This window comes from Chlorocebus sabaeus, chromosome 25, assembly GCF_047675955.1.
Source record: "Chlorocebus sabaeus isolate Y175 chromosome 25, mChlSab1.0.hap1, whole genome shotgun sequence".
Taxonomy (NCBI): Eukaryota; Metazoa; Chordata; class Mammalia; order Primates; family Cercopithecidae; genus Chlorocebus; species Chlorocebus sabaeus.
In genome coordinates, this window is record NC_132928.1 from 30,963,442 (window position 1) to 30,988,705 (window position 25,264).

Genomic DNA, 25,264 nt, shown 5'->3' on the forward strand with positions numbered 1-25,264 from the left:
ATCACAAAGAGCAAGAGGATTAGGAAGTCTTCAGTAAAACTGAACCCTGCCTGGATGTTGCACTGCCAAAGACTCGCTTTGGCCTTGTCCATGTGTGCATTTTAGAGATTAAATAAAATATTCGAATTGTGCATAGAGTTACCATTGATGGCTTTCTACATTTGGCTCTATTTCTTTATGCGTTTAGAGCATACAGTATAACATTTGTTCCCCAAAAGTTTATTATTTCCTGTAGGCACTAAACTAATTTTGACACATAAAAATGAAACATAGAATCCAACTCATTTGTTGCTAAAAAAGAAAAATATATAATTTAAAGCATTGAGAATTTTCCAAATTATACATCAAATCACAAAATGTTTCTTGCAACTTGAAAGGATTATAAACAATATTTGCAGATACAAATGATTATATCTGTATATGTTTTTCCACAAAAAAGCATATATCTCAGGGAGTCTACAAATGTCTTTTAGAAAAATGTTTGCTCTCAATATTTATGTGAGCAACTGAAGATAAACTTGATTTTTCAAAATAAATCTATGTATATCCATTTATTTGCTATGGTATAAATTATTGAGCAAAGCTGATGTAAAGGTTTCTAGATCCCATTATATTCTTATTTCAATTACAAATTCAAAGATTTGTCTTATGGTTTAAAAAGTCCTGTAATAGTATGAGTTGAATTTTTATGCACAAAGGAAATATTTCACACTCTGATTGAAGCATATAATAGGATATTTGGTCTATTTGGGAGGTTGGGAAGTTTGCCTGGAATAAAAAGCAATGGAGCTGGACCTGAAGAAAATAATAGAAGCTAAATGAATATAGAGAGAAGAAACGTATTCTGGCTTACAAAACGTCTCAGTATTTCTTTACGGTCATTTAAAAAATGCTTTTCAACATTTCCTGAGTGGGAATTTTAAATGAAAATCTGTTCTGATTTGTAATAATATACATTATCACTTCACTGAAATTATTATTCTTTATAATTTACTTTTTATTATGATAAGCTTTAAAGGGATGGTAACTTGATAAACATTTTCTGTACTAAGACAAATGCTGCATCTATATAGATTTTTTTAAAATTCATCTTTGTGATAAAAAACAAAACAGCCACAACAACAAAAAATTATCTTATGTTGTTTTTCTTTCCTCTCTCCTAGGTTACTCCAAATAGAAATTGACAGTGTAACATGCTCAAGAGATAGCTACTTCCCTGACTTTCAGAGGAAAGGAGAACGGTAAGAGTCAAAAAAAGACTTCAAAGTGAATTGTAATAAGCAAGTTGTTTTAAAATACTTTTTATACTTTTTGCAATTTCTACAAAAGTTTTATTTTCAATGTCCTTTCAGATACTACATCATAAAGAGAAATATTAAATATTCATTATTAGTTACATTATATAATCTATTGAAATGCACTCATGATTCATATTGACACCACTCAAGAACTATCCGTTGAATAGAGGATAAATGTGCAAAGATTTCAAACTTTAATAGGCATTGGAAGTCCAACTAGTTACATTTTCCTACGGAATACAGCATTTGCATGATTTTAAGAGTTTAAATATTTCTATCTCATCAAGGCTGTAATATTTACCCACCACCCAGGAAGGGCGGTGGCTCCACAAGAATTTCTAAAGCAAAAATGTATTAAAACTACTAACAAGAAACTAAAAACTTGATTTAAAATACATTCAGTGATAAAAATTGCAGAAAGTTAATATTTTACTAAATATCTCAATATATTTTTGAACTTTTATATACCCAAGTATTCAATAAAATATGTCAATTAAACTCAAAATTTGAGGAAGCAAACTTCAGGTCTGGAAAGAGGGAGTGGCTTACATACAACCAAAGCTGTCTTATGACTTTTTAAAAGACCAAATTTGTTAAAAGAATAAAAACTCACTTATTTTATCATTAAAAAAATTCTCAGGCTTTTATAAATATATGTTATTGTCACTTCGGAGGTTAAGTAATAATGTTGCTTTTGTAATATCTTTGAACAGTTGTAAATAAAGATAGAGATAGACAATGCTTTTCTTTTAAAATTGTATTTTTTTGTCCCCGAACATTTATGTCTTTTTAAACAGAAACAATGTATTCTGTCACACAACAAGCCTGTGTCTCCCTGAGACAACAATCTTGACGGTTTATAGCAGGCTTCTCACTTCCAGTTACCAATACATTTAAAGTATTTTTATGTCTATTTCAAACATTCCTACAAAAAAGAAAAAATAATTTAAAAAATATTAATATCCTTGTACTTACCTGTCACAAATACTTCTGTGTCCAGAAAGGCAAAGCCAAATGCCAAAAGTTTAAGCCACAAATACATGGTCATAACTGGAAGTCAGCCGTATCCCTAAGAAACAGCATGCGTCCTTCTGAAAGGCAAAATAATTGTTATCTCTGTAGAAGTTTTTCTCTGTGAAAACGAATCAAAAATGTAAAAGTAAATAAATAAATGCATACTCTCCACTGTTGTCTTATCAGACGAGGAACAATTTCCTCCTCTGTTACCCTAAGAACAAACCACTTGCTAGCTGCATGAGCTGCTAGGTGATGATGTCAGATTCGGTTTTACTAACTTCTCCAAAAATACTGTAAGGGTCCTCTTTGCAGGAAGTCAAAAAAGTTGTTCTAAGTTAGTAGAATGGCATTGCACTTCCTTAATTCAAGTAATTACACCAAGTTAGAAAGCCTTTTAAAAGATTTTCCCATCAAGGAAGATGTTTTTAAACTATCCAAATACTGCTCCTTTACAGTATCCATTACGATTTTTTTTTTAAATTAAATCCCTACAAAATAATCAATAATTTTCTTACTTAAGAGATGAGAAACAGATTCAGCATGAGTGTAACAAAATGGGGGTTGGCAAGATGATACAGTACCTGACTTAGTAGAAAGTATCAATATTTGACTTAATAAGATGGCCAAATGAATGAAAAAACTACCAGTCTGGTTATTTTTGGCACCAGTATCATTTACCATTAGGGCATTCAAAACACAGCAATATGACAGTTTTAGCAGTAAAATCCATTTCTTATGCAAAAGCACTTTCAGACAGCTTAACAGTTTTGCCCCAAATCTTCCACAGATATCCTTGTGAAGCTAGGAGTGGAATCAGAATGCCATTTCTATTATAGCTACAGCAAACCCTGCTTCCAAAAACTAATGTTTCTGTGACTTAGGATGTTCTTGGTGCTACTGATGAGGGAAGGGACAGTGAAAAACAAGAGATATCTTTAACAAAGGTTAACCTGTTTCCTTTTTCTCAGCAATGCTTTTTCAACTTTTTGACAAATAAGACAACTAATGAATACACAATGCTCTTCATAATTCTGATGTTCTTAGTTAAGTCCATCTATTAGGAAAATACTTACTGGCAAAGGTATAAATTCAACAATGCAATTAAATGAATTGGTGTTATTAATACAACATTTATATGCCTTTAAAAATAAAAGTATACACTGTGCTATTCATTTACTTGAACAATAGATGATGCTTGGGGGACTTTTAGACAGACAGAGCCCCTGTGGTAATTCTGCAAACTCTAGTTGGGAAGATTATTGTAGGATTCTTATATTTAAGTAAATAAATCTTTTGATATTTACAAACTTTTTTGTTTTACTCTTACATTGGCTGCTAGGAACCACAGAGCCAAATTTCTATCACACTTTGTGCAAATGAACATAACCCCATAGCTTAAACTCTAGGTAATAGCCTTTTAATAAGACTGTAGTTAAGAATATTATTTTACTATGATTATTGTTATATTTAACTTATGGAGCACTTACTATGTGCCAGAACTGCTTTGCACTTTACATAAATTGTATAATTTGTACAATACCCTTGAGCTAGATAATGTTATTACTCCCCATTTTATCTGTGATGTTCAGAGAGGTTAGTTGATTTGTCTAAGATCTCACAGCTAGGATGTAGGCAAGCTATATTTAGAACCCAAGTCTCCAAGTTTCATTTTGCTTTCCTTTTTACCAATCTTTTTGTATTATGTAAGTTTACAATACTCTAAAAGATAGACCTTTGAATCAGTGAAAATGAAATTATTCTCTTTTTGCAAATGTATTTTTAAATAAGATAGCTGTGCAAGTAAGCACTAATTTTCATGTGGGTAGGCCTAATAAAACATCAGGGTCAGAACTCATGGATTTGAATACTCATCTCCTCAGCCTACGTCTTAAAATACGTTTACAACAGAAAACTCTTTGGGGATTAGCTTTAAATATCTTTAAGCAAATACTTGTGTTCTGTTAGCTTACTGTTATGGCAGAATATTTGGCAAAATGAGAGGCCAGGAGAAAAGTGTATATGATCTTTTAAAAGGAAGAAAAGTATATAAAATATACTCTATACAATGTAAGTTTAGCAGCATTAAACAGGCATTTTAAAAGGGCTTTGTGACTTTACAAAAACAGTAAAAAGTTAGGAGATTCAATTCCATTTCAGACAGGTGAGAAGACAGATTCTACCCAAGGAATCCAAGATAGATTAGCAACAAATGAGTTGCATTATATGTGTTAATCCAACATGTATATAATGTTTTAATGTATTTATTGTGTTAAAATTGAGTTTAGTGTCTATAGGAAATATTAGAATTTTAAGTAACAAAATCTATATTGTATATTATAAAGGCATAAAGACATAGAGCTTGAAATACAGAGACATCAGCAGATAAATGTATATACAATTCTGATGGCACAGAATGGAGACAATGGCAACCCAGAGGTTTGATAGCCTGAGGTCCAGGCTGTCAGGTGAGTAGGCAAGAGGGAAGGCCCTAGCAGCTTGTTAGGAGACAGAGCTGGGCTGCCCTTGATGTTATACTACACTAAGCAGGACATCCAGGAAAGACTCTGGGTAGCAGCTGGTCTTTCCACAGGGCATCTGGGGAAATTTCTACTGTATCACATACAGGCCTGGCATCCAAACCTTCCACTTGCATCAGCAGAAAACTCTCAAAGAAAATACAAGGAGTATTTATGACATACTGACGTGATCCACTCTCACTGATTCCCAGAGGGAGGGTGGGCTGGCTGCTGATAAATGGGTATTTTGCAAACAACAACTGAGACTAGGAAATGGCCAGGAAGTAACACCAGATTTCATACATAATAAATATAATGGCACTTATAGAGTAGCTGAAAACAGTATGTATCCAAAGTCATCTCAAACTTTGATGAAGAAAATTTCAAAATAATCATAGCTAATCAACTTACAATAGATTTTTAAAAGCTTAAAAACTTAATATTTACTTAAATCAATCAAGTCATTTTCCAGATTTTTAAGGCTACATACAGTAGAGGTTATATAAAGACAGAAACAGATTACAAGTTAACTACAGAGGCAGATGTTACTCATTCGTTCATTCATTCATTCACTCACTCATTCATTCAACAAATACAGAGCAAACTCCTATGTAAGCCAGTCATTTTACCTGACAAGAGGAAAAAAAATGGTGGTGAGCAAAAACACTCATGCTCTGTTCCCTATCTATACTTTAGTGGAAGACACAATAATTAATTATCCAATCATCATGACACTTTCATCACAAAGGAAATACTTCACATTCTGATTTAAGCATACAATAGGATATTTGGTCTATTTGGGAGGTTGGGAAGTTTGCCTGGAACAAAAAGCAATGGAGCTGGACCTGAAGAAAATAATACAAGTTAAATGAGTATGAGGAGAAGGAAAGTATTCTAGGCAGAAATAATAAATTTAAAGGAGGAGACTGTGTTCAAGGAACAGGAAGAGATATGTGTGGCTGACGTAGAAAGAAGCAGAGCCTGGAAAATAAGGAGTCTTCGGAGGGAGATGACGGCCAAACCTTGCCAGGCCTTGCAGGTTCCAAGAAATATATATTTACCCTAAGAGCTAGGAGGAAGTTATGAAGCATTATAAACATTGTTCTTGAATTTTCTTACCAACCATCTCCATGTTCCAGATTTTATACCATCATTTGCTTCTCTATCCTCATATTATATGACTTCTTAATAGCATTAAACACAATCTTTCCTTCTCTAACCATTATGTTTTGTCAGCTTCCAAAACATCATTACCTACAAATTTAAATTTCCTTAACCCTTATATTCCTCAACAGTTGCCATATTGGGTCTTCTTCCTCTGTCTGACTGTTTTTTTTCTCTTTCAGACGGAGTCTCGGCTCTGTCGCCCAGGCTGGAGTGCAGTGGCACGATCTTGACTCACTGCAACCTCCACCTCCTGGGTTCAAGCGATTCTTCCGCCTCAGCTCCCCAAGTAGATGCACGCACCACCATGCCCGGTTGATTTTTTGTATTTCAGTAGAGATGGGGTTTCACCATGTTGCCCAGGCAGGTCTCCAACTCCTGAGCTCAGGCAATCCACCCATCTTGGCCTCCCAAGTGCTAGGGTTACAGGCGTTAGCCACCGCGCTCAGCCGACTTTTTTTTTTTTCCAGGGTCTGGCTCTGTCAACCAGGCTGGAGTGCAGTGGTGTGATCAGGACTCACTGCAGCTTCTACCTTCAGTGTTCAAGCGATCTTCCCACCTCAGCCTCCTGAGTAGCTGGGACTATAGGCGTACACCACCACGCCCAGCTCAATTTTTTGTAGAAATGGAGTTTTGCCATTTTGCCCAGGCTGGTCTCGAACTCCAGGACTCAAGCAATCCACCTGCCTCAGCCTCCCAAAGTGCTGGGATTACAGACGTGTGGGCTACCTTGCCCAGTCCCTACCTAAGTTTTAAGTACTACTAAGATACATTACAAACTCAATCCTGTACCCACCTCGCTCTTTCTGCATGAGCTCCAGTCAGATCTATTATATATTTGAGATCTCTAGATTCACATTTTACTACCACATTCTTAACTAGTCCACCAGATTGTCTCAGCCAACTCAACAGAACAGTCTTGATCTATCCTTTCTTTAAACCCATCCCAAATCTCAATCATATTTATATCTGTAAATGCACCAGTATACACACAGTAACTTGTAACAGAAGCCTAATTTTTATTTTTTATTTCTCCTTTTCTGTCACAACTATTAAATCATTAACAAATACCATTCATTCTCTCTCCACTATCTATCTTGTGTTCTGTTTCCAATTGTACCACTTAGAATCAAACCATCATCACTGCTCAGGCTCTTAACTAACTTCCAAGCTTCCATCTTATCTTCCTTCAGTATTTCCTCCAAAGAGAAATCAAATCGATCTCTGTCCATACAAATCAAGTTGGGATAAGTCCTTACTTAAAATCTGTCAGTATTTTTCTTATTTGCATGTTTAATAAAATCTAACCTCTGTATTATTTCTCCACCCATTTAATACACTTCCACCTGGTTCACACTATGCTCTAGTCACACTTTTCTGTTCCTAGAAATGTCATGCTCTTTTCTATTTCAGGGCTTTAGCTCTTCATTCTTCCCAAGATGCTCTTCTTGTTCCCCCCCACCAATCACTCTACATAACTTCCTTCTGGTACCAGCATAAATGTCACTTCCTCAATGGAGTTTCCCTGACCATCCTACATAAAAGAAGCCTCTCTAAGTTACTTTCTATCTCAGAACCTTGTTTGTTTTCTCCAAGTTCTAGGATATATTTGTATATTCATATCCACCTCCCCACAAGGGCACAAGCCTGTCCTCTAGATCAGGGGTCTCCAATCCCAGGGCTGTGGACTGGTACCCATGTGTGGCCTGTTAGGAACCAGGCCACACAGCAGGAGGTGAGATGCAGGCCAGTGAGCATTACCGCCTGAATTCCACCTCTTGTCAGATCAGCGGTGGCATTAGATTCTCTTAGGAGAGCAAACCCTATTCTGAACTGCACACGAAAGGAAACTCTGTTGCATGCCCCTTATGAGAATCTAACTAACGCCTGATGATCTGAGGTGGGGTGGTTTCATCTGAAAACTATCCCCTGACCCCAGTCTGTGAAAAAATTGTCTTCCATGAAACTGGTCTCTGGTGCCAAAAAGGTCAGGGACCACTCTTCCAGATGATAGACCATGAGGCCTGGACAGTACTTAATATAATGGTTGCCATATGTAATATATGTTAAATGAATAAATGGAAGAATGAATGATAAGACTTACACATGAAGCTGTGGAGTGGTCAACATATTGGGGGTTGGCAAGAGTAAGAATTGGGAGAACGGTGGAGAAGCTTACGCTGTTGCACAGGCAAAAAATGATGACAGTAGGAGTGTTTATCAGTTAAATAAATTACCAAATTACTTAACTCTAGCAGTTACAAAATTGTATACTCAATTCTTGTAACACAATTGATATCCTTATCAATGAATGAAAATATAGGGACACAAAGGAGAGAATACTTCTACATCTCTAAGATTTGATCTAGAAATACATTTTTTGCAATCTGTCATTTTGTCTTTTGAAAATTTAGGCTTTGAGGGCTGGGCATGGTGGCTCATGCCTGTAATCCCAGCACTTTGGGAGGCCAAGGCAAGCAGATCACTTGAAGTTGGGAGTACGAGACCAGCCTGGCCAACATGGTGAAACCATGTCTCTACTAAAAATACAAAAATTAGCTGGGTGTGGTGGTGTGCCCCCATAATCCCAGTTACTCAGGAGACTGAGGCATGAGAATCACTTGGACCCAGGAGGTGGAGGTTGTAGTGAGCCAAGACCATGCCACTGCATTCCAGCCTGGGCAACAAAGTTAGACCCTAAGAAAAGAAAAGAAAATTTAGTTTAGGCATTGAGGAAAGAAATATGTGGTACTGTCTTTGTGTAAAATGCAAATATAGACAAAGACAAGTCTTACCACTGGCAAATTGACCAAGGTGGGAGGTGGTGCTGTTTTGAAAGTTTTTCTCACTAGAACCTTAATTTTCCTGGTCATCTTAGATACACGCAGTGCATATATACCTATGTATCAGTGATCAATGCCAACACTGTAGTTCTTTAACATGATGTTTTAAGAAACTATTTTTCCTAGTGGCCAAGAAACATGTTAAATCCTAGTTCTAGCAATGATCTCATCTCTCTAATATGGAGATAATAATACTTTTAAGTGTTGCCATGAGAATTAAGCATATTAATTAAGCAAACATTCAATAAATGGTATAAAGTAAACACACTTGGTTATAATTAAACATACACCAACATAGCATACATCCTATTCCTCTTTCTAATCCCAGCAGAAGAAGTATAGGGAGGGAGAAGAGTTCCCCTAGGACCTGACCAGGAAACATTTTTGCATTCTGCCATTTTGTATTTTGAAAATTTAGGCATTGAGAAAAGAAGTATGTAGTACTTGATAAAACATCTCTCTCTGCCTTTGTGTAAACTGCAAATACAGACAAAGGTAAGTAGAAAAGAAATACGTGTTCCCTTCTGCAAATGTCCCAGGCAAAGTCCTGATGAGTGCTAAAGATAAAGAGGAGGTGAAAGAGTTAAACTAGATATGAAAGTAAAGTGTTCAACTGGTCTGAAATGAACTTCGGGTTGTTTTTACTCAAAAGTTACTAGGAAGTTGAGGGACCTGCCATATATATTGTTAAAAGATGGAAAGAGGAAATTAAATATTCTTAGTTTTATTAACTTACAGGTACTGTTGGTTTCAAGATGCATCATGGCTTTGGCAACACTAAAATAATGTTTTATAAAACGTGCATCTTAGAATCAATGAAATACAGAAGTATAGCTGACCAGTGGCAACATAACATATGATGTTTAATATTTATACCTGATTGAATCCAGACTGCTTAATAAACCAGGAATAAATACAAAGAACTACAAAGCATAGGTAATGAACTCTGAGACCAGTTTCCAAATCCATCTTAATGAGAAAGTCTTGTAACGTTTCACACATGAAGGCAGTATTCCACCCTGGAGTGGCCTTCTGTGGATTTCATATTTTTCTTGTTCCATGAGGTCTAAGCTGAGATGTGTTTGTTTTACTTCAGGTCTCACATTCAGTGTTACAAGCCATGTATAACATTTGTTGATTCCTCTGATGGCTGCAGGTTGCTGAAACCTCTGCCTCTCTGTCTCTCTCTGTCTCTGCATCTCTTTCTGCATTGACTCTTGGCAATGACTCTCCTGTCTGGGTTCTGCCATTTGCATACCTTGATGCATAAAGACAGCATGGGGCAAGTATAGCACAGAGTTTAAAATAGCTTCCAAATTCTATGAGGATATATAATGTTGGAAAATATAACAGTATAAAATAGATGTCATAAATCCGTCCATGGTCTATTATATATGCTTAATTATAACCTAGTGTGTTTAAACTATTTATCGAATGCTTGCTTAATTAACTAATTTAGATTTCACGACAATGCTAAGATAGTATTATTGCCTTTTCAACATAATAGAAAATAAAAACAAAACATCATGTACACTTCACTGTATCTCTGCTGTCAGTGATGTTTTTCTCACACCATGTCTACCCAGCTGGTGTTCTGCTCACCTGCATTAATTTGTTTACCTCCATGTGCAGTTTTTCATCACTTGTCATACAACTCACATACTCTTTGTCATCAATTTGATGTGAAGCCATATTTGGTAGTGGTTTCTTACTTAAAAATATAATGGTCTGTTTGTTTGTTTTTTTTTTTTTCACATACACACAAAAATTCTAGAAGTCCATCTCTGAATCACACACTGGTTTTAATACACTGTGGAACAGCAACATAACATCAATAAATAATCAGTGGACAGTGTTATCAATGTTGCAAAGGGTGTACTTTCAAATTAAAATTTCTGCATTCATTTTGTAATTAATTCCAATAGAAAATGATCACACACACACACAAACACACACACAAAGTTTCTTTGAAAAAGCTAAAGCGAATCTCAAAATTGAAAGAACATAGATGTAGTGATGTTCCAAGTTTGTAACAGAGTCACAAAGTAAACAGTGACAGGTTACTTATGGATTGAACCCTACTAATCTAAAGTAAATAAAACTGGCCGGGCATGGTGATTCGCGCCTGTAATCCTAGCACTTTGGGAGGCCTAGGCGGGTGGAATGCCTGAGCTCAGGAGTTCAAGACCAGCCTGAGCAACATGGCGAAACCCTGTCTCTACTAAAAATACAAAAAAAAAAAAAAAAAAAAAAATAGCCAGGCATGGTGACACATGCCTGCAATCCCAACTACTGGGGAGGAGGCCAAGGCATGAGAATCACTTGAACCCAGGAGGTAGAGGTTACAGTGAGCCGAGATTGATCATGCTCCTTCACTCTAGCCTGGGCAACAGAAGGAGAATCTGTTTCAAAAAGAAAAGAAAGGTAAATAAGGCTGAACTAAATAGAACAAGAGCCAAACACAAGTAAGAATGTGTAATTTTGATAAATGTATTACTAGAACTTCAATCTGTTGCAAGTCTCAACAATCACACTCTTGACATCTCAAAGTCATTATATATTGCTTTAGCCAATAAACACATTAAAAAGATTCATTCTCTACTCTGATTTGTCGAAAGTTTTTATCATACAAATTCGGATTATGCTGGCTTTAGTTCAATAAAATCTTAAGTCTGTCTCTGGGTTGACAAAATGTAATGTAATTTCTTACCCATTTTATTCTTAAAAGCAGCAGCCAGTATGCTGAGTTAGGTAGGTTCTTGCAGCTATTTCAACTCTCTTTTCATCCCTCTGTATCATTCTTGAAACTTACTTCCTCCAATTTATCACTAATACCTCTTCAAGTAACTTTCTAAATGTATCTTAAGTTTATGAACTTCTTCCTGTTTCCACCATCACTATCTTAGCCCAAGTTACTAACATCTCAAATAAACAACTGCAACAGCCTCTTAACAGTTTTGCCCATATTTCCTCTAATATTATTTCTCACTAGCCAATCCATTATCCATCCTTCATCCTAAGAAGTCTTTTTTGAATAAAATCGTATAGTGTCTACCGTACCCCTATCCCATCGAATCTAGGATTAAAAGAAAAATGCCTAAGAGGACCTCAAAGACTCAGCATCAATGCTGAACTCGCAATGAAGCCCCAACTTTCACCATCTTTCTAGGCTCCTCATCCCAGTCACACAAGTGTTGGCTTAGATCCTGCTTTTTACCATGGTCTTAGGAAGGTAATTGATTCTCTGTTTAGTGCCCCCTTCACCTTAAAAACTGCCCCCACGACCCATAATCACCTAGCAATATTCATCCAATCCTTCACCTATGAGCTCAGTTGTTCCAGTCCCCAAAAAGTCCTCCTTGTACTTGTCTCATTAGACCAAATACCCTACCATGGGTCTCCTAGGATTATTTTTTTTTTCATCTTCTTTATGGCACTTGTCAGATTAATTGGGGGATTATTTGATTAATTTTTGTTGCTTTCAGAAAATCATACATTCCATGAAGGCTAATACTCTAGCCCATAGGCAGAGGTGTACTACAATCAGTTGCTGAGTTGAATGAATAACCACAAAATATTTGCTGATGCTTTGGGGCTACCTAAGACTCTTAGATCTTTTCACAACTCTGACATGGAGAATAAATTTCCTGGGAAGAGGGTTAGAATTAATTTGAGTTGTGGAAAGTAAAGGAGTATGATGATTTCTGAACACGTGAATTGAGGTTACAAAAGCTTATCTGCTAACTTGTTTAGTAGAGCACCTTTATTCTTCCTACTTACAAATTCATTTTCTACCCTGCATGCAGGAAGAAACAAAATGCGTATGTAAAACCGAAGTTATCTCCCAAAGATATAATTCTATTTTAATGGAAGATCCTATTTCTCTAAGTACTGTTAATGAGTGCTAATGCTATCTGCTGGAACAATTAGATCCTCAAATTTATAACGACTCAAACATAGCAGGAGCTTATTTCTTCCCTCACGAAACAGTTCAAAGTGGCGTTCCAAGGTGGGCAGCTGATCTTCTCCATATAGGGATTCAATTAATAGTATTTTTCATTCTGAAACTCTGTAATCTCTTGGCTTTTCTGTTGTCTGCATTTAGTGGTAGAAGAAGAAGAAGTGTGTGCTTAAGGCAAACACAGTTCTTAAAGGCCTAGCACTTGAAGTGACACACATCAACTTGCCACCCACTCCACTAGCAATAACTACTCACATTGTCCAGGCCCAGACACCAGGGGATGGAGGTGATGGGAAATGTATTCTTCATTTGGACATTCACTAGCCAGTCACTTCTCTAAACTGTGGAAGGGAAGCATAAATATGAGTTTTGGGGGACTATTAGCATTTCTGCCCAAAATAACCTGAGTTTGAACAAGAAAAAATTGTCCAAGAGAACTTGCTGGTAGAAACAAGAAAGTACTGAAACATTCTACTATATGTAGAGTACAGTGGGAATAAAAATAAGTAATACCTTATCTACGTTGTCAAGGAGTTCAGTCCAGGGAGGAAAATGACAAAAGCACAACTACCTGTAATATAATATTATATGTGATAGATGTATAAACAAATATATGTGTATGTATGTTCAAAGTTTTGATAAAATGCAAGTCTGTTTGAGCCTTCAGAATTTGCTTAGATCTTTAACATTTCCTTAGTTTTCTCTTAGATGAATGCCAAGCATTGAGTTTTGTTGGTGCCAAAGGAATATTACTTTTAAAATGTTACTTGTTTTATAGACGTGCAGCATTTGTGATACCTTATTTCCTGTCAGATAATCTTGGTACTTTCATTTTTTATGGACTGTTGAGTTAATATGTAAGATAGTAATTTTTCATGTTACAAAAAATCCTGTAAACTAAACAATATAACAAAGACATCACAGAAATGAACTGAAGTGAAAATAGCAAACTATCATGTGCTTGCACAATTCTATAGGACTCACCATTTAAAGTACCAAAGGAGGAGTTTCCGTTTTAATTACTTATGTTTTTCTCAAAAACTACTACTAGTGGTAGTATATGGCTCACTACATTTCAGCCACTGTGCTGAGCGTTCACATGAATTTTCTCCCTTAATCATAGCACCAGGATGAGGTAGCTACTGTTAGCGCCATCATTTTTGCAGATGAGCGAATAGGTCCAAATTAGTAAAGGAACTTCCCATAGCTTATTTATACTATAAGAAACAGAACTAATATTTAAACCCAAGTCCCAAGTTCAATAATATGAACCCTAAATATTCTACATTAAGGAGTTTTCACTTACAAATAGATCAAACTCTATGTAACTCAAATGGCCACCGAAATGACACAGAATTGAATAACATTCTAAATCAAACATACTTCCTAGCTCTAAGAATAAACAGTGTAAGCACATGCAATATAAAAGCAAATATTTTTAGGGAGTTGATATCTAATTTATTCTATCTAACTTCTAAAAATTAACATTTGGGGCCCTCTTCTTTCTCCACATTTTCTCTTAAGATTTTATTGATTCCCACCAATTGAAATACTATAGATTTCCAGGGATTCGAATATCCATCCATATTTTCTACCCTTAGCCCCCAACCTCAATACTCCTATTTTCTACTGCCTAAAATAACAAGGCACTTGGGTGTTTCAAGGACAACCATATCCAAACCTGAACTCTTGGTTTTCCCACTTTTCACACCTGCTTTCCTGCCCCAGCACACTCCCCTACCTTGATGAGGACACAGCTACTCAAGCCAGACACGTTGATGTCATCTTGGATCCTCCTTTTTCCTCATTCCCCATTCTCATTTCAAGCATCCAAGCCCAATCCAGAATCAAGTTGTTTCCATTCTGTCCTCTAAAATGTTTATCAATTTCATCTTCTCCTTCCCATATCCAATACCACCACGTCCAGGCAGCACCGTTTCTCTTCTGGAGACTGGTACAGCCTCCTAACCTGTCTCCCTGCTTCCACTCTTGCACTCCTCTAAGCCATTCCCACACTGTAGCAGAAAAGAGTTTCCTGAAATGTAAATAAGTCCATGCTATTTCCTTGCATAAAATCTGTTCAAAGGTTTTATTTGCAATTTAAATAAAATTCAAACTCCTTATCAGAGCCCATAAATTCCCGCGAGTTCTAGCCTTCACCTGGTTCTCACACCTGATCCTGTACGACTTTTCCACATTTGCCTTCATCCCATTACATACCCTGTTACTTCAGCAGTTATCTTTCCGTAACTACTTCTCATCACTGGAACCTTCTCGGTTTTACATCACTGCTTCACTCACCTTCTCAGCAACACTTTTCTTGATTATCCTTTCTAAAGAACATCCCCAACTATTCTCTACCTCATCTCAACTCCTCAATCATTTATTTCATAACATTTTTCAATAATTGTGAATTTTTATTTTTCACTTTATTTACTAATCTTTTTTCTTTTTATTTATTTATTTATTTTTAAATTATACTTTAAGTTCTAGGGTACATGTGCACAACGAGCAGGTTTGTTACATATGTATACATGTGTCATGTCGGTGTGCTGCATGCATTAACTCATCATTTACATTAGGTATATCTCCTAATGCTATCCCTCCCTCCTACCCACTCCCCACAATAGGACCCGGTGTGTGATGCTCCCCTTCCTGTGTCCAAGTGATCTCATTGTTCAATTCCCACCTATGAATGAGAACTAACCTTTTTTCTATCTTCCCACTTAACTGTAAACTCCATAAGAACAAGGGCCTTGCTTATCTTGCCCATCAAATCACTTGTGCCAGGAATGGTGCCTTTTTTTTTTACAAGATGCCCAATAAATATCTGTTATCAAAGAAGATAGTGATGGTATAAATGAATAAGTAGATAAATAAAAGATGTGCACATCTTTTTTCTTGTGAGAGGAATCTCTAACATGAATGATTTTGTTAGATAAAGAAATAGTACAAATTTAACTCCAGCCACTAAGTTTTGAGACCCTTATACAAATAATGTACCTTTTCTTGGCACAATATCCTCAAATATAAGATGGCAGATAGTATTTTGCAAAATTAGAAGTGAGTTAAATTAAATGACATATCAAGCATCTAGCACAGTGTTTTATATGTAGAAGGAGCTCAAGAAATATTAGCTCCTTGGAGAACATAGGCTGTGATCTAGACATTGATGCAAGAAGCAAGGGGAACTTGTTTCTGTTGTTGGTCTTGCCACTTAATTTTTCTCTGACCACTTAACCACTTTTTATATTTCCCTATTTAAGGAAAATTCTCTACCTCTTCCCACTGACAAAATTCTCTCTCACATTAGCTTCCTCAGCTAATGATTGGACAATCTATCATTGCCTCCACTATAAAAATTTAAGAGAGTTTCTTTTTGAACTTTAACAGTAGCTAAAGGGGAAAAATTAAAATGCTAACTTTTTTCAAATTATATCCTAGTCCAATTTCCAAAATATTTCAATCCATAATTTTTAGCTATTTTTGAACATGAGTTTCAAAAAACTACAAGCCCATCTTTTAACAATTTGATATCCAGTTACAAGCCCATGAGAATCGCCTACCTGAAGGAGCCTGCCACCATGCCTGCAGATGACACTTGTTTTGGATCAATGGACTTTGCTTTCATGTGTAATCAGTTGGCTTAAACTAATTGTTAGGGGTTTGAGACCTTTGTTTCCTTTGAGGGAGACACGGTGTTTTGGGGAAATGGTCAAAAGAAACTGACCATTCCACTTTATGGTCAGCACACTGGCTAACAATCACACAGGTGCTTTATTCTCCAGCCTGAACACATGAAGGGTTACTAGCTAATAATATTCCATGTTGTGTGATTTGGCATAAACTAGAAAATCAAGGGACTGCTATTTAATAACAAATAACTTCTTCACTAGATGAACCATCAGTTTATCCTAGTTTGGAAACATCTAGACGAATAATAAATCTAGGACACTAAGAGCTATTAGCATTCTAAAATCTTCAGTTCTCATTTGATCCTCATTTTTAAACTAAAGGTGTAAATTCGATGAAACTAGCATTTTTTCCCCCAAGTTTGAAATAAAGACATAAATTTTATCATGTTGATAATTGAACCCTAATTGTTAAAATTTCCACTGACTTGGAGGAAAACAATTCAACAAAACCATCTGCCCTCCAGAACTTTCTGCTCTGGGTGAAGTGTGTGAAGTTAAAGATGGCCACATGTTCTTTGACAAGACTTGAACAATAGAAAGAGCCTTGAGCAGCTTTCCATAAGGAGAGGATATGTTTGAGGTGATGGACATGCTAACTACCTTGGTTTGATTGTTATATAATCACACTATACCTTATAAACAGGTACAATTATTATGTTTCAATTATAAACAAAAAATGGCAGCTTATATGTCCTGTCTCTTGCACACTCATTCTTGAAGCCTTGAACCTTCAACCTAGAAATCCAACTACACTGTGGCTTCCATGCTGTGAGGGAGCCCAAGACAGCCACAAGGAGAAGTCATGTAAAGTAGAGATCAGCAAATTTTTCTGGAAAGGGCCAAATGGTAAGTATTTTAGGTTTTGCAATATATATGGTTTTTGTTGCAACTTTTCAACCCTGCAATTACAGAGATTATAGGTTATTTAAACAAACACGTGTGGCCATCTTCCAATAAATATAGACATAGATTTGAATTTCATGTTTCACACCTCATGAAGAAGCAGTCTTCTTTAGATTTGTTTAAACATTAAAAAATTTGAAAACCTTTTTGTTTGTGGGCTGCACAACCACAGGCTGCAGATGGGTTTTGGCTGAAAATGAGAGAGAAAACGAGAGAAAAGAGATATTCAGCCAGCCCTCAATTGTTCCAGCCTACAGACATTTATGTCATCTCAGCTGAGGTCCCAAGCATCGGAACAAGATGAGTCATCTGCACTGGGTACTATCCAAATTCTTAGCCCCAAGAATCATCAGATGTAATAATAATAAATTATTTTAAGCCCTAATTTTGGGAGTAGCTTATTGAGCAACAGTAGATAACTGGAACAACTCCTAAAGCAAACACAACAATAAGAAACTACATATAGTTGTAACTCTGTGACCACATCACTAGTATTACCTCTCAGAAATGCCCTTTAAAAATATATGTGTAATATATAATTTTGGTTAATAGTTGATTTTCTTGGTGTCATTGATACATGCCATTATCAAAGTCAGCAAAGTTTTGTTACAAATCACATTGAAAGGTGTAAGTTACAGAAAAACCAAATAGGAGATGAATTTTCTGAGTTTGCTATTAGAAATTAGGTAATAAAAGAAGCTTTCAGTGCCTCATATCCAGATTTAAAGGAATAAAGAGTAATCTACTCTAAAACTGACCTATTCATTTGTGCTATTTAACTGCAATTCCTCTTTCTTCTGGTAACCCTTTGAATACATCCTCCTCTGCCACTCTCATTCCCCATAACTCCAGGGAAGTTGTTTATAGAGGTGGGGCACAGGTCTAAGCCCATAGGAATACGGTATTTATGTGATCAAAAAAACTGGTTCTACAATGGACACATACCCCAATCATAGTCATTGTAGTCTGGTCAATTTTAAGTGGTATTTTGCGGAAAGAGATTCTCACTCCTGTTTTTTGTTGTTGGGTGTGTGTGTGTGTGTGTGTGTGTGTGTGTGTTTGCTGGACTGAAAATTGGAAAGGCTGGAGTTTGGGTCTTCCCTTGCTACCATAGAAATTCTAAGTCTAAAGCCAAAGCAGCGTAAATTCAACCATGGCGATGGGAACAAAGACATGTAGAGAAACATGATATTGTTTGTATACTCAATCTAGTATGTCAAATCTAGTTATATCCCTAAACGTTTTATCTTAGCCAATAAATTACATCTTTGCTTAAGTTAGATTAGGTCAAATTTTGTGACAATTGCAACAGAAAGTGCAAAGTCCCCACATGGGAAAAGAGAATTTCTTCCACTGGAATATTCATTTACTTATTCTTTAACAAATATTTTTAGACTTATATCTAGTGTATTCAAGCCACTAGCAATAGGACCCAAAAACACAAAAATAAGTAAGAACACAGTCCACATTCCAAAAGCAGAGGCTCACTACCAAGAAGTGAAGACAGACTTATAAACAAATATTAAAATGGAGTGTGATTAAATTGTCATGGCACTGAGACCTAAAGGAGGAAGTGATCAACTCTGCTTGAGTGGGCCGTAGAAGGTGCATAGGGGACACCTGTGAGCTGGGTCGGGGAAGCTAACAATTAACTTCTAAATAGAGGGTTAGCCGGTAGGAATGCAGGGAGGTTTCCAAAAGAAACACCTCATTTGGACAACTGTAAATACTTTATTCAGCAGACACATAATACGCACAAGATGAATTTGGAGAGACGAGCTATTCTCAGGCACTGACAGGTCCTGAATGGGATCCTCAAAGGTTTGGATGTCAATCTGTGAGCAATCAAGGATCATCAAGGCATTGTAAGCAGGAGAGGCATAGGGGAAAATTTATTTTTAATAAAATCATTCAGTAAGTAACACAGGATGGGCTTGACTGAGAGGGCAATAATCATGACACCACGATGAAGATAAGAACCAAGGAAAAAGACATGAAGCTGTAACAGGAGCCAGAGGTGAAAGCTATTAAAAATGCCTTATCAATATGTTTGGGACTGTCAGCATGACGGGAGCAGTGAAAAACTCCCAGATTATCCCCGAGCATCTAGAATAGTCAAACTGGTAAGATACAGCTGATGTGGATAAATGTAATTATTTCCCCATTCTGGCTTAAGTCTGATTTCTCCTGTTTTGCATCTTACAAATGCTTCCTTTTTTCTTCCTCTCTGCTACCAATTCATCTCTATTCTCCCTCAACAAAGAATGTACAGCTTGATAACAGTCTATTTTGTTTTTGTTCTTTCATCTTCTTTATGTCATGACTCTTTCAGCAAACCTTTAATTGATATATTCTCTCTCTCTCTCTCCCCCTCCCTCCCTCTTCTCTCTCTCTTTTCTTTATTTTGTCCATGCACTCACAATGTGTCTCCTGACTTAAAATTCCAGGGGGGTGGGAAGTGGAGTAGAGATGTGGTGGGGATTGTTCAGACTTAAAGCCTAAGCACTTTTCGGGCTGGGTCCTCTACAACATTTTGTCCAGGTGGTATCTCACCAGCACATAGTGTAGGAAGTGCCACCTTGGCCTATAAGATGTAAAACAGCTAATGGAGGGCTCAAATGTAGCTCTCCACAAACTTCTCTCTTACTTTTGATGTGGGCGGAAATGAGCTCTGCCTAAAATGCTCCACTGGTTTCACCCCTCCTAGCTGGGTGGTGCAACTGCAAAGCAAGTGCTGTGAACCTTGTGAGCGAACATTTGAGAGCCACAGATCCATGACCTGTGGCAATAACTTAGGGAACTATAAAACCAGAGGCATACTGATGCTAACAACAGGAACGTGGCCTTTCCTTCATCTTACTACGGAATGCCTTCCTGGCCCACAACTCAAAGGTGCCCTGAGAGCAGCATCTTCAGGAGTGCTGATGCACTTCCTTTGTGATGAACTAAACAGCCTCTGCTCTGCTGCAGAGCAAGGGTGAGACAGGAACATGTGCTCACAGGAAGTCAGTGGTTCCCTTTTTAACAATACCTGCTCCCAGTTCAGCCTTTTATAACTGCCTCTCAGAACTTCTATGTGTTGGACAGAGAAGCTGGGCTCTACTCTCCTTGCCCTTCTGTGGGACTCCTTTCCAGTGGCTGGGTAGAGGGGAGTTTGCTGGGGCAGGAAGCAGCAGAGGGAGTTCCACAGCAAAGGATGAGACTCAGCACAAGCTCACAGCTGTGTGAGCCGAGTTCCGAGCCTAGGTTAGATTTCACCTGTGGTTGTGGTAGGGGAGGGCAGCGGAAGTGTAATTCCTTCCGCATGACAGCAGATCAAGGTTCATATGTATGTGACATGCATATTAGGGCCAGCAGTTCCTCCTAAACAGGAGAGGTCCTCCCCTCCACGACACACACACATCCTGCCCTTAACTAATATTTACATGCTAACTCTGGACGATTCTTCATTTAAATAAAAAATGAATAATTTGAGGACACCTGAAATGACTTGAAAATGTCTGCTATGCTTAGAGATAAATGAGTGATGACACCATGTGGTTCATTATCTCCACAATGGTAAGGAAATAATTTAAGAGAGAAAAACAAGGTAAATAGGACCATATCAATGACAAAACTGACCTTATCTTCTTAAGTATATTATGAAGGAAAGTATATATTTTCATCTTGACCACCTGAATTGAGCCCTGAAGGAACTCCATTCTTTAGATCTACCCTTGTGATTCCCACTGATTCAATGAATAAAATTCCTTGAAGCCTGCTCTTTCATTTGTTTCTTTGGAGCACAAGAACCAGGACTGTGTTGGAAGACAGTGATCCTCAGCCTGATAGTCTGTGTTGATATATTTAAAAGAATGTAAGTAAATCTACACTTTTCAAATAGAAGAGGAAGTATTCACGCAAACGTGTAGTGCCTCCCTGTAGATGGATATGATCAGCTATCTTAGCTGCAAGTTTACAATTGTTGACATACTATAGAGATCATATTCTCAAGAAAGGATCAGAAAAATTCACTAGTAGTGATATAGTGAATGGTAGAACTAAAAATCAAAGATCTAGGATCTCATCTTTTGTCTGCTATTAATTAGCTGAATGGTGTTCTACAAATTGTTTGACTTTCTAATCAAGTCAGCAAGTCTCAGTTTTGTAATTGCCAAAACAAATGATTTAAACTTCAGAATCTCTAAGGTTCACATATGCTAATATTTAAATATGGAAAACATTATCTTAGTGTAAGGGCCCATTTCCCCTGAATGAAGCGATATAATGCACCAAGACAATAACAGCACAGCCAGGTTCTGGAGCTGTTTACCAGCCAAGGTGAATCCATTGACTTCCTCTGATGCTGTAAGGTGTCTTCTTCTATATCAATGTCCAAAAAATCTCAAGGATCCCTCCTCCGTGGTCATTTGCATCAGTTACATCGGTAGTCTGGTTGAAATCAGCACATTAAGGTATGACTTCAATCTCCATTTGAAATCATTTCTCCTCCTAGCAGCTGATGAGGTTTTCCATCCCTCTCTGTTTCTGGGACTCCTGTATCTTTCCTTCTCTCTGCAGCCAGTTTTTGTCTCTCTGCATAATATTTCAGATCTAGTTCCTGTAACTGGTAAGAGGATTACAATTAAACACGCAACCGAAATCTAGAAGTGTTTTGGTACGAGGTGTCAGAGCACTGCTTCTGGCAGCTTCTACAACTATGGATATGGTGTAGATAATTCTGTCAAAAGATGTATGGTCCTTAACATAGACATTAATGTCCTCAACAGTGCACATCAGCTGCCTTGCTGTGCATATCAGATTTCAGCAGCAGGGGCAAGTGGGAGTAGTACTGGCACCTTCAGCAAGTTTTGGAATGAGAGATGCCATCAGAGCTGTAAAAAAGAAAGACCAAGGATGGTAAGGGGTGGCATGAGGATGAGTCAAAGGTAGCATATATGAAACTATCTCCTCCCACCTCATAGGTGATACTCAAAACTACTTGAGAGAAATGTGAGGAAGGCTAGAGTTCACAAATGGCAGAAGGGATACTGTGAACCTATTCTTGTCTATTGAGAATGGAATAGGAAACATATTTGGCACATATTTTAGTAAGATGCTTTTTAAACTCCAACTGTCTGCAAATCACTTATAGCCAATATAAATCATTTATAGTTAGCAATATACTTTCCACAATTCCCAGAATCTTAACACTAATACAATGTTCTATGTAAGTATATGCTCTTGGAATAACATGTCAAATACACTGAAACTCTAAAGTATAAAATATAGGGTATTAATAATCAACTGATTCACATTTATTTAAGCCACAAATTTGCATTGATTGTCTACCCTTTATTAGTTCAATGTGATGTTATTATAGTGACAGTATACTAATGATCCAGTAAAAATGTACATCAAAATTAAGAATAATTTAGATAAATTTGGGGAGAGCATGATTCCAAACAATAATAGAAAAACGATGATACCATATTAATAACCATCATTTATTGGTTGCTGTTTTCATAAAACTCCTACATACATTACTTTATTTAAGTGTGAGAACCAATACTGAGTAGTGTATTATCTCCATTATAGAGCAGGTAGAGGGATTTCAAAACAATGATTGCAAACTTATGGCGGTTTTTTGTTTTTTTTTTTTTCTTTTTGACTCATATTATTGCTGTGGCTCTTTTAATCTGAATTAATTGGTAGCATTCAAAAATAAGAAGAATTTACATAAAAATTATATTATTAACTTCCTTTTAAAAACAAGAATATTGTACAACACCAGAGTCCACATTCTCAGCATGACAATAATATGCTGATGTTGAATAATATATATTCCTGTAAACAAGGCACCTAACTAGTCACTAATATATTTTTTGTTAAAGATTTAATTGATATGTAATACACGCATGGAAAAATGCAAAAAAAAAAAAGATTTTTAAAAAGTTAACACAAAGTTAATTTTTACATTAAGAAATACCCAAATCAAGAAACAGAACATTATTAACACTTCCAAAGCCCCGCTTGTCTTCCTTCCAAATGACTCCCACCACCAAACATCACCACTATCCTGATTCCTTACACCATAGGTTATTTTTTTACTTTATCTATTTATTTATTTTTCTTTGAGACGGAGTGTCGCTCTTTTGCCCAGGCTGGAGTGAAGTGGCACAATCTCAGCTCACTGCAACCTCTGCTCCCTGGGTTCAAGCGATTCTCCTGCCTGCCTCAGTCTCTCGAGTAGCTGGGATTACAGGCATTCGCCACCATGCCCAGCTAATTTTTTTTTTTTATTTTTAGTAGAGACAGGGTTTCGCTGTGTTGGCCAGGCTGGTCTCAAACGCCTGACCTCAGGTGATCCCCCTGCCTCGGCCTCCAACAACCACACCCGGCCAACCACCACATCCGGCCATTTTTGCTTGTTTTTGAGCTTTACACAAGTGATACACAATTTCTTTCTTGTGTGTGGCTTCTGTTCCACATCATTTTGTTTGTGAGATTCATTCATGTTACACTGCATATTTGAAGTTTGTTCATTCTGGTTGTTGTATAGATTCTATTCATGAACATATATCCATTTTATTTATTCATTTGATTTTGCTATACATCTGACTTCTTTCTAATTTAAGACTATTGCAAATAGTGCTGCTGTGAATATTCTGCTGATGAATATCTTTTGGTGAATGTATATACTATTTCTCATAAGAATTCCTAAGAATAGAATTGCTGGATCATATCGTATGCATACATTCAGCTTTAGTTAGACAATGCCAAAAATATTTCCAAAATGATTATACCAATTTGCACTTCCACCAGTAGTGTATGATCATTCCAACTGCTCCACTTTCTCGCCACCACTTTCTTTTCTCTACCTTGCCTTATGTATTGTTATTCCAATGTGGTGTAATAGTATCACATCATAGTTTTCATCTGTATTTCACTGATTATGAATGAAGTTAAATATTTTTCACAAGTCTATTGGCCATTTAGGTAGCTTATTTTGTGAAGGGCCTGTCAAAGTCTTTTGTCCATTTTCTTTTCTTTTGAGTTTTCCTTCCTTTCCTAATTGATTTGTAGGAATTCTTTACATATTCTAAATACAAGGCTTTGTCAGTCTTGCAAATTATTTTCTCCCACATGTGGGCATGACTTTTCACCTCTAACATGGTTTCTCATGAACAAAAGTTCTCAATTTTAATGTGATCTAATTTGCCTTTTTAAAATTTATCCTTCTATGAAGAGTAATTTTTGTGCCCTGTACAGAAAATTGTTGGCCATCTGAAGTTTATGAAGATATTCTGCTATGATTTCTTTTTGAACATTTATTATTTGAGTATTCATATTCAGATATACAATCCATCTGGAATTGATATCTGTCCTTGATGCTGAAGTATGGGTTGGGATATGTATTTCCACGTGGTTATCCAGCTGACCCAGCACCATTTACTGAAAACAAAACAAAACAAAAAACCTTTCCTCTGGTGAACTGTAGTGGTTCGTTTCTGGATTCTATTCAGCAATTTATCTATTTTTACACCAACATTCAAAATTACTTTACTTTTATTAATATTCATAAATACTGATTATTATAGGATTTCATGTTCTCATTCTTGCTTTTATACATTGATCTATAAAAATGTAAGCCCCCCAGCATGGTCCCTCAACATCGTCTTGGCTAATCTTGGTCCTTTACATTTCTTTATACATTTTGGAAACAGCTTGGCAATGTTCTCAAAATATCTCCTGGGATTTTTATTGAGACTGCATTAGATACAGCAATTCAGAAATAACTTATTTATATTACTCGTCTTTCAAACTATTAATACAGTATACACTTCCATTTATTCAGGTATTCTTTCATTTTTCTTGGGAAAGTTTT

The 25,264-nt window shown here is 36.6% G+C and overlaps 1 protein-coding gene across 5 annotated transcripts in view; it reads right to left on the reverse strand.

The window, feature by feature from the left end:
- LOC103230364 (protein tyrosine phosphatase receptor type C) overlaps positions 1–2,593 on the reverse strand; it is a 121,574-nt gene extending 118,981 nt beyond the window's left edge. For all 5 annotated transcript variants that reach the window (XM_007989041.3, XM_007989040.3, XM_007989039.3 and 2 more), the window contains exons 1-2: positions 2,478–2,593; positions 2,274–2,389 (exon numbers count right to left, since the gene is read on the reverse strand). In XM_007989041.3, coding sequence (XP_007987232.2) covers positions 2,274–2,346 — 73 coding nt within the window. In that variant the 5' untranslated portion in view covers positions 2,347–2,389; positions 2,478–2,593. The remainder of the gene's footprint in view (positions 1–2,273; positions 2,390–2,477) is intronic.
- Between the last annotated feature and the right edge of the window lie 22,671 nt (positions 2,594–25,264).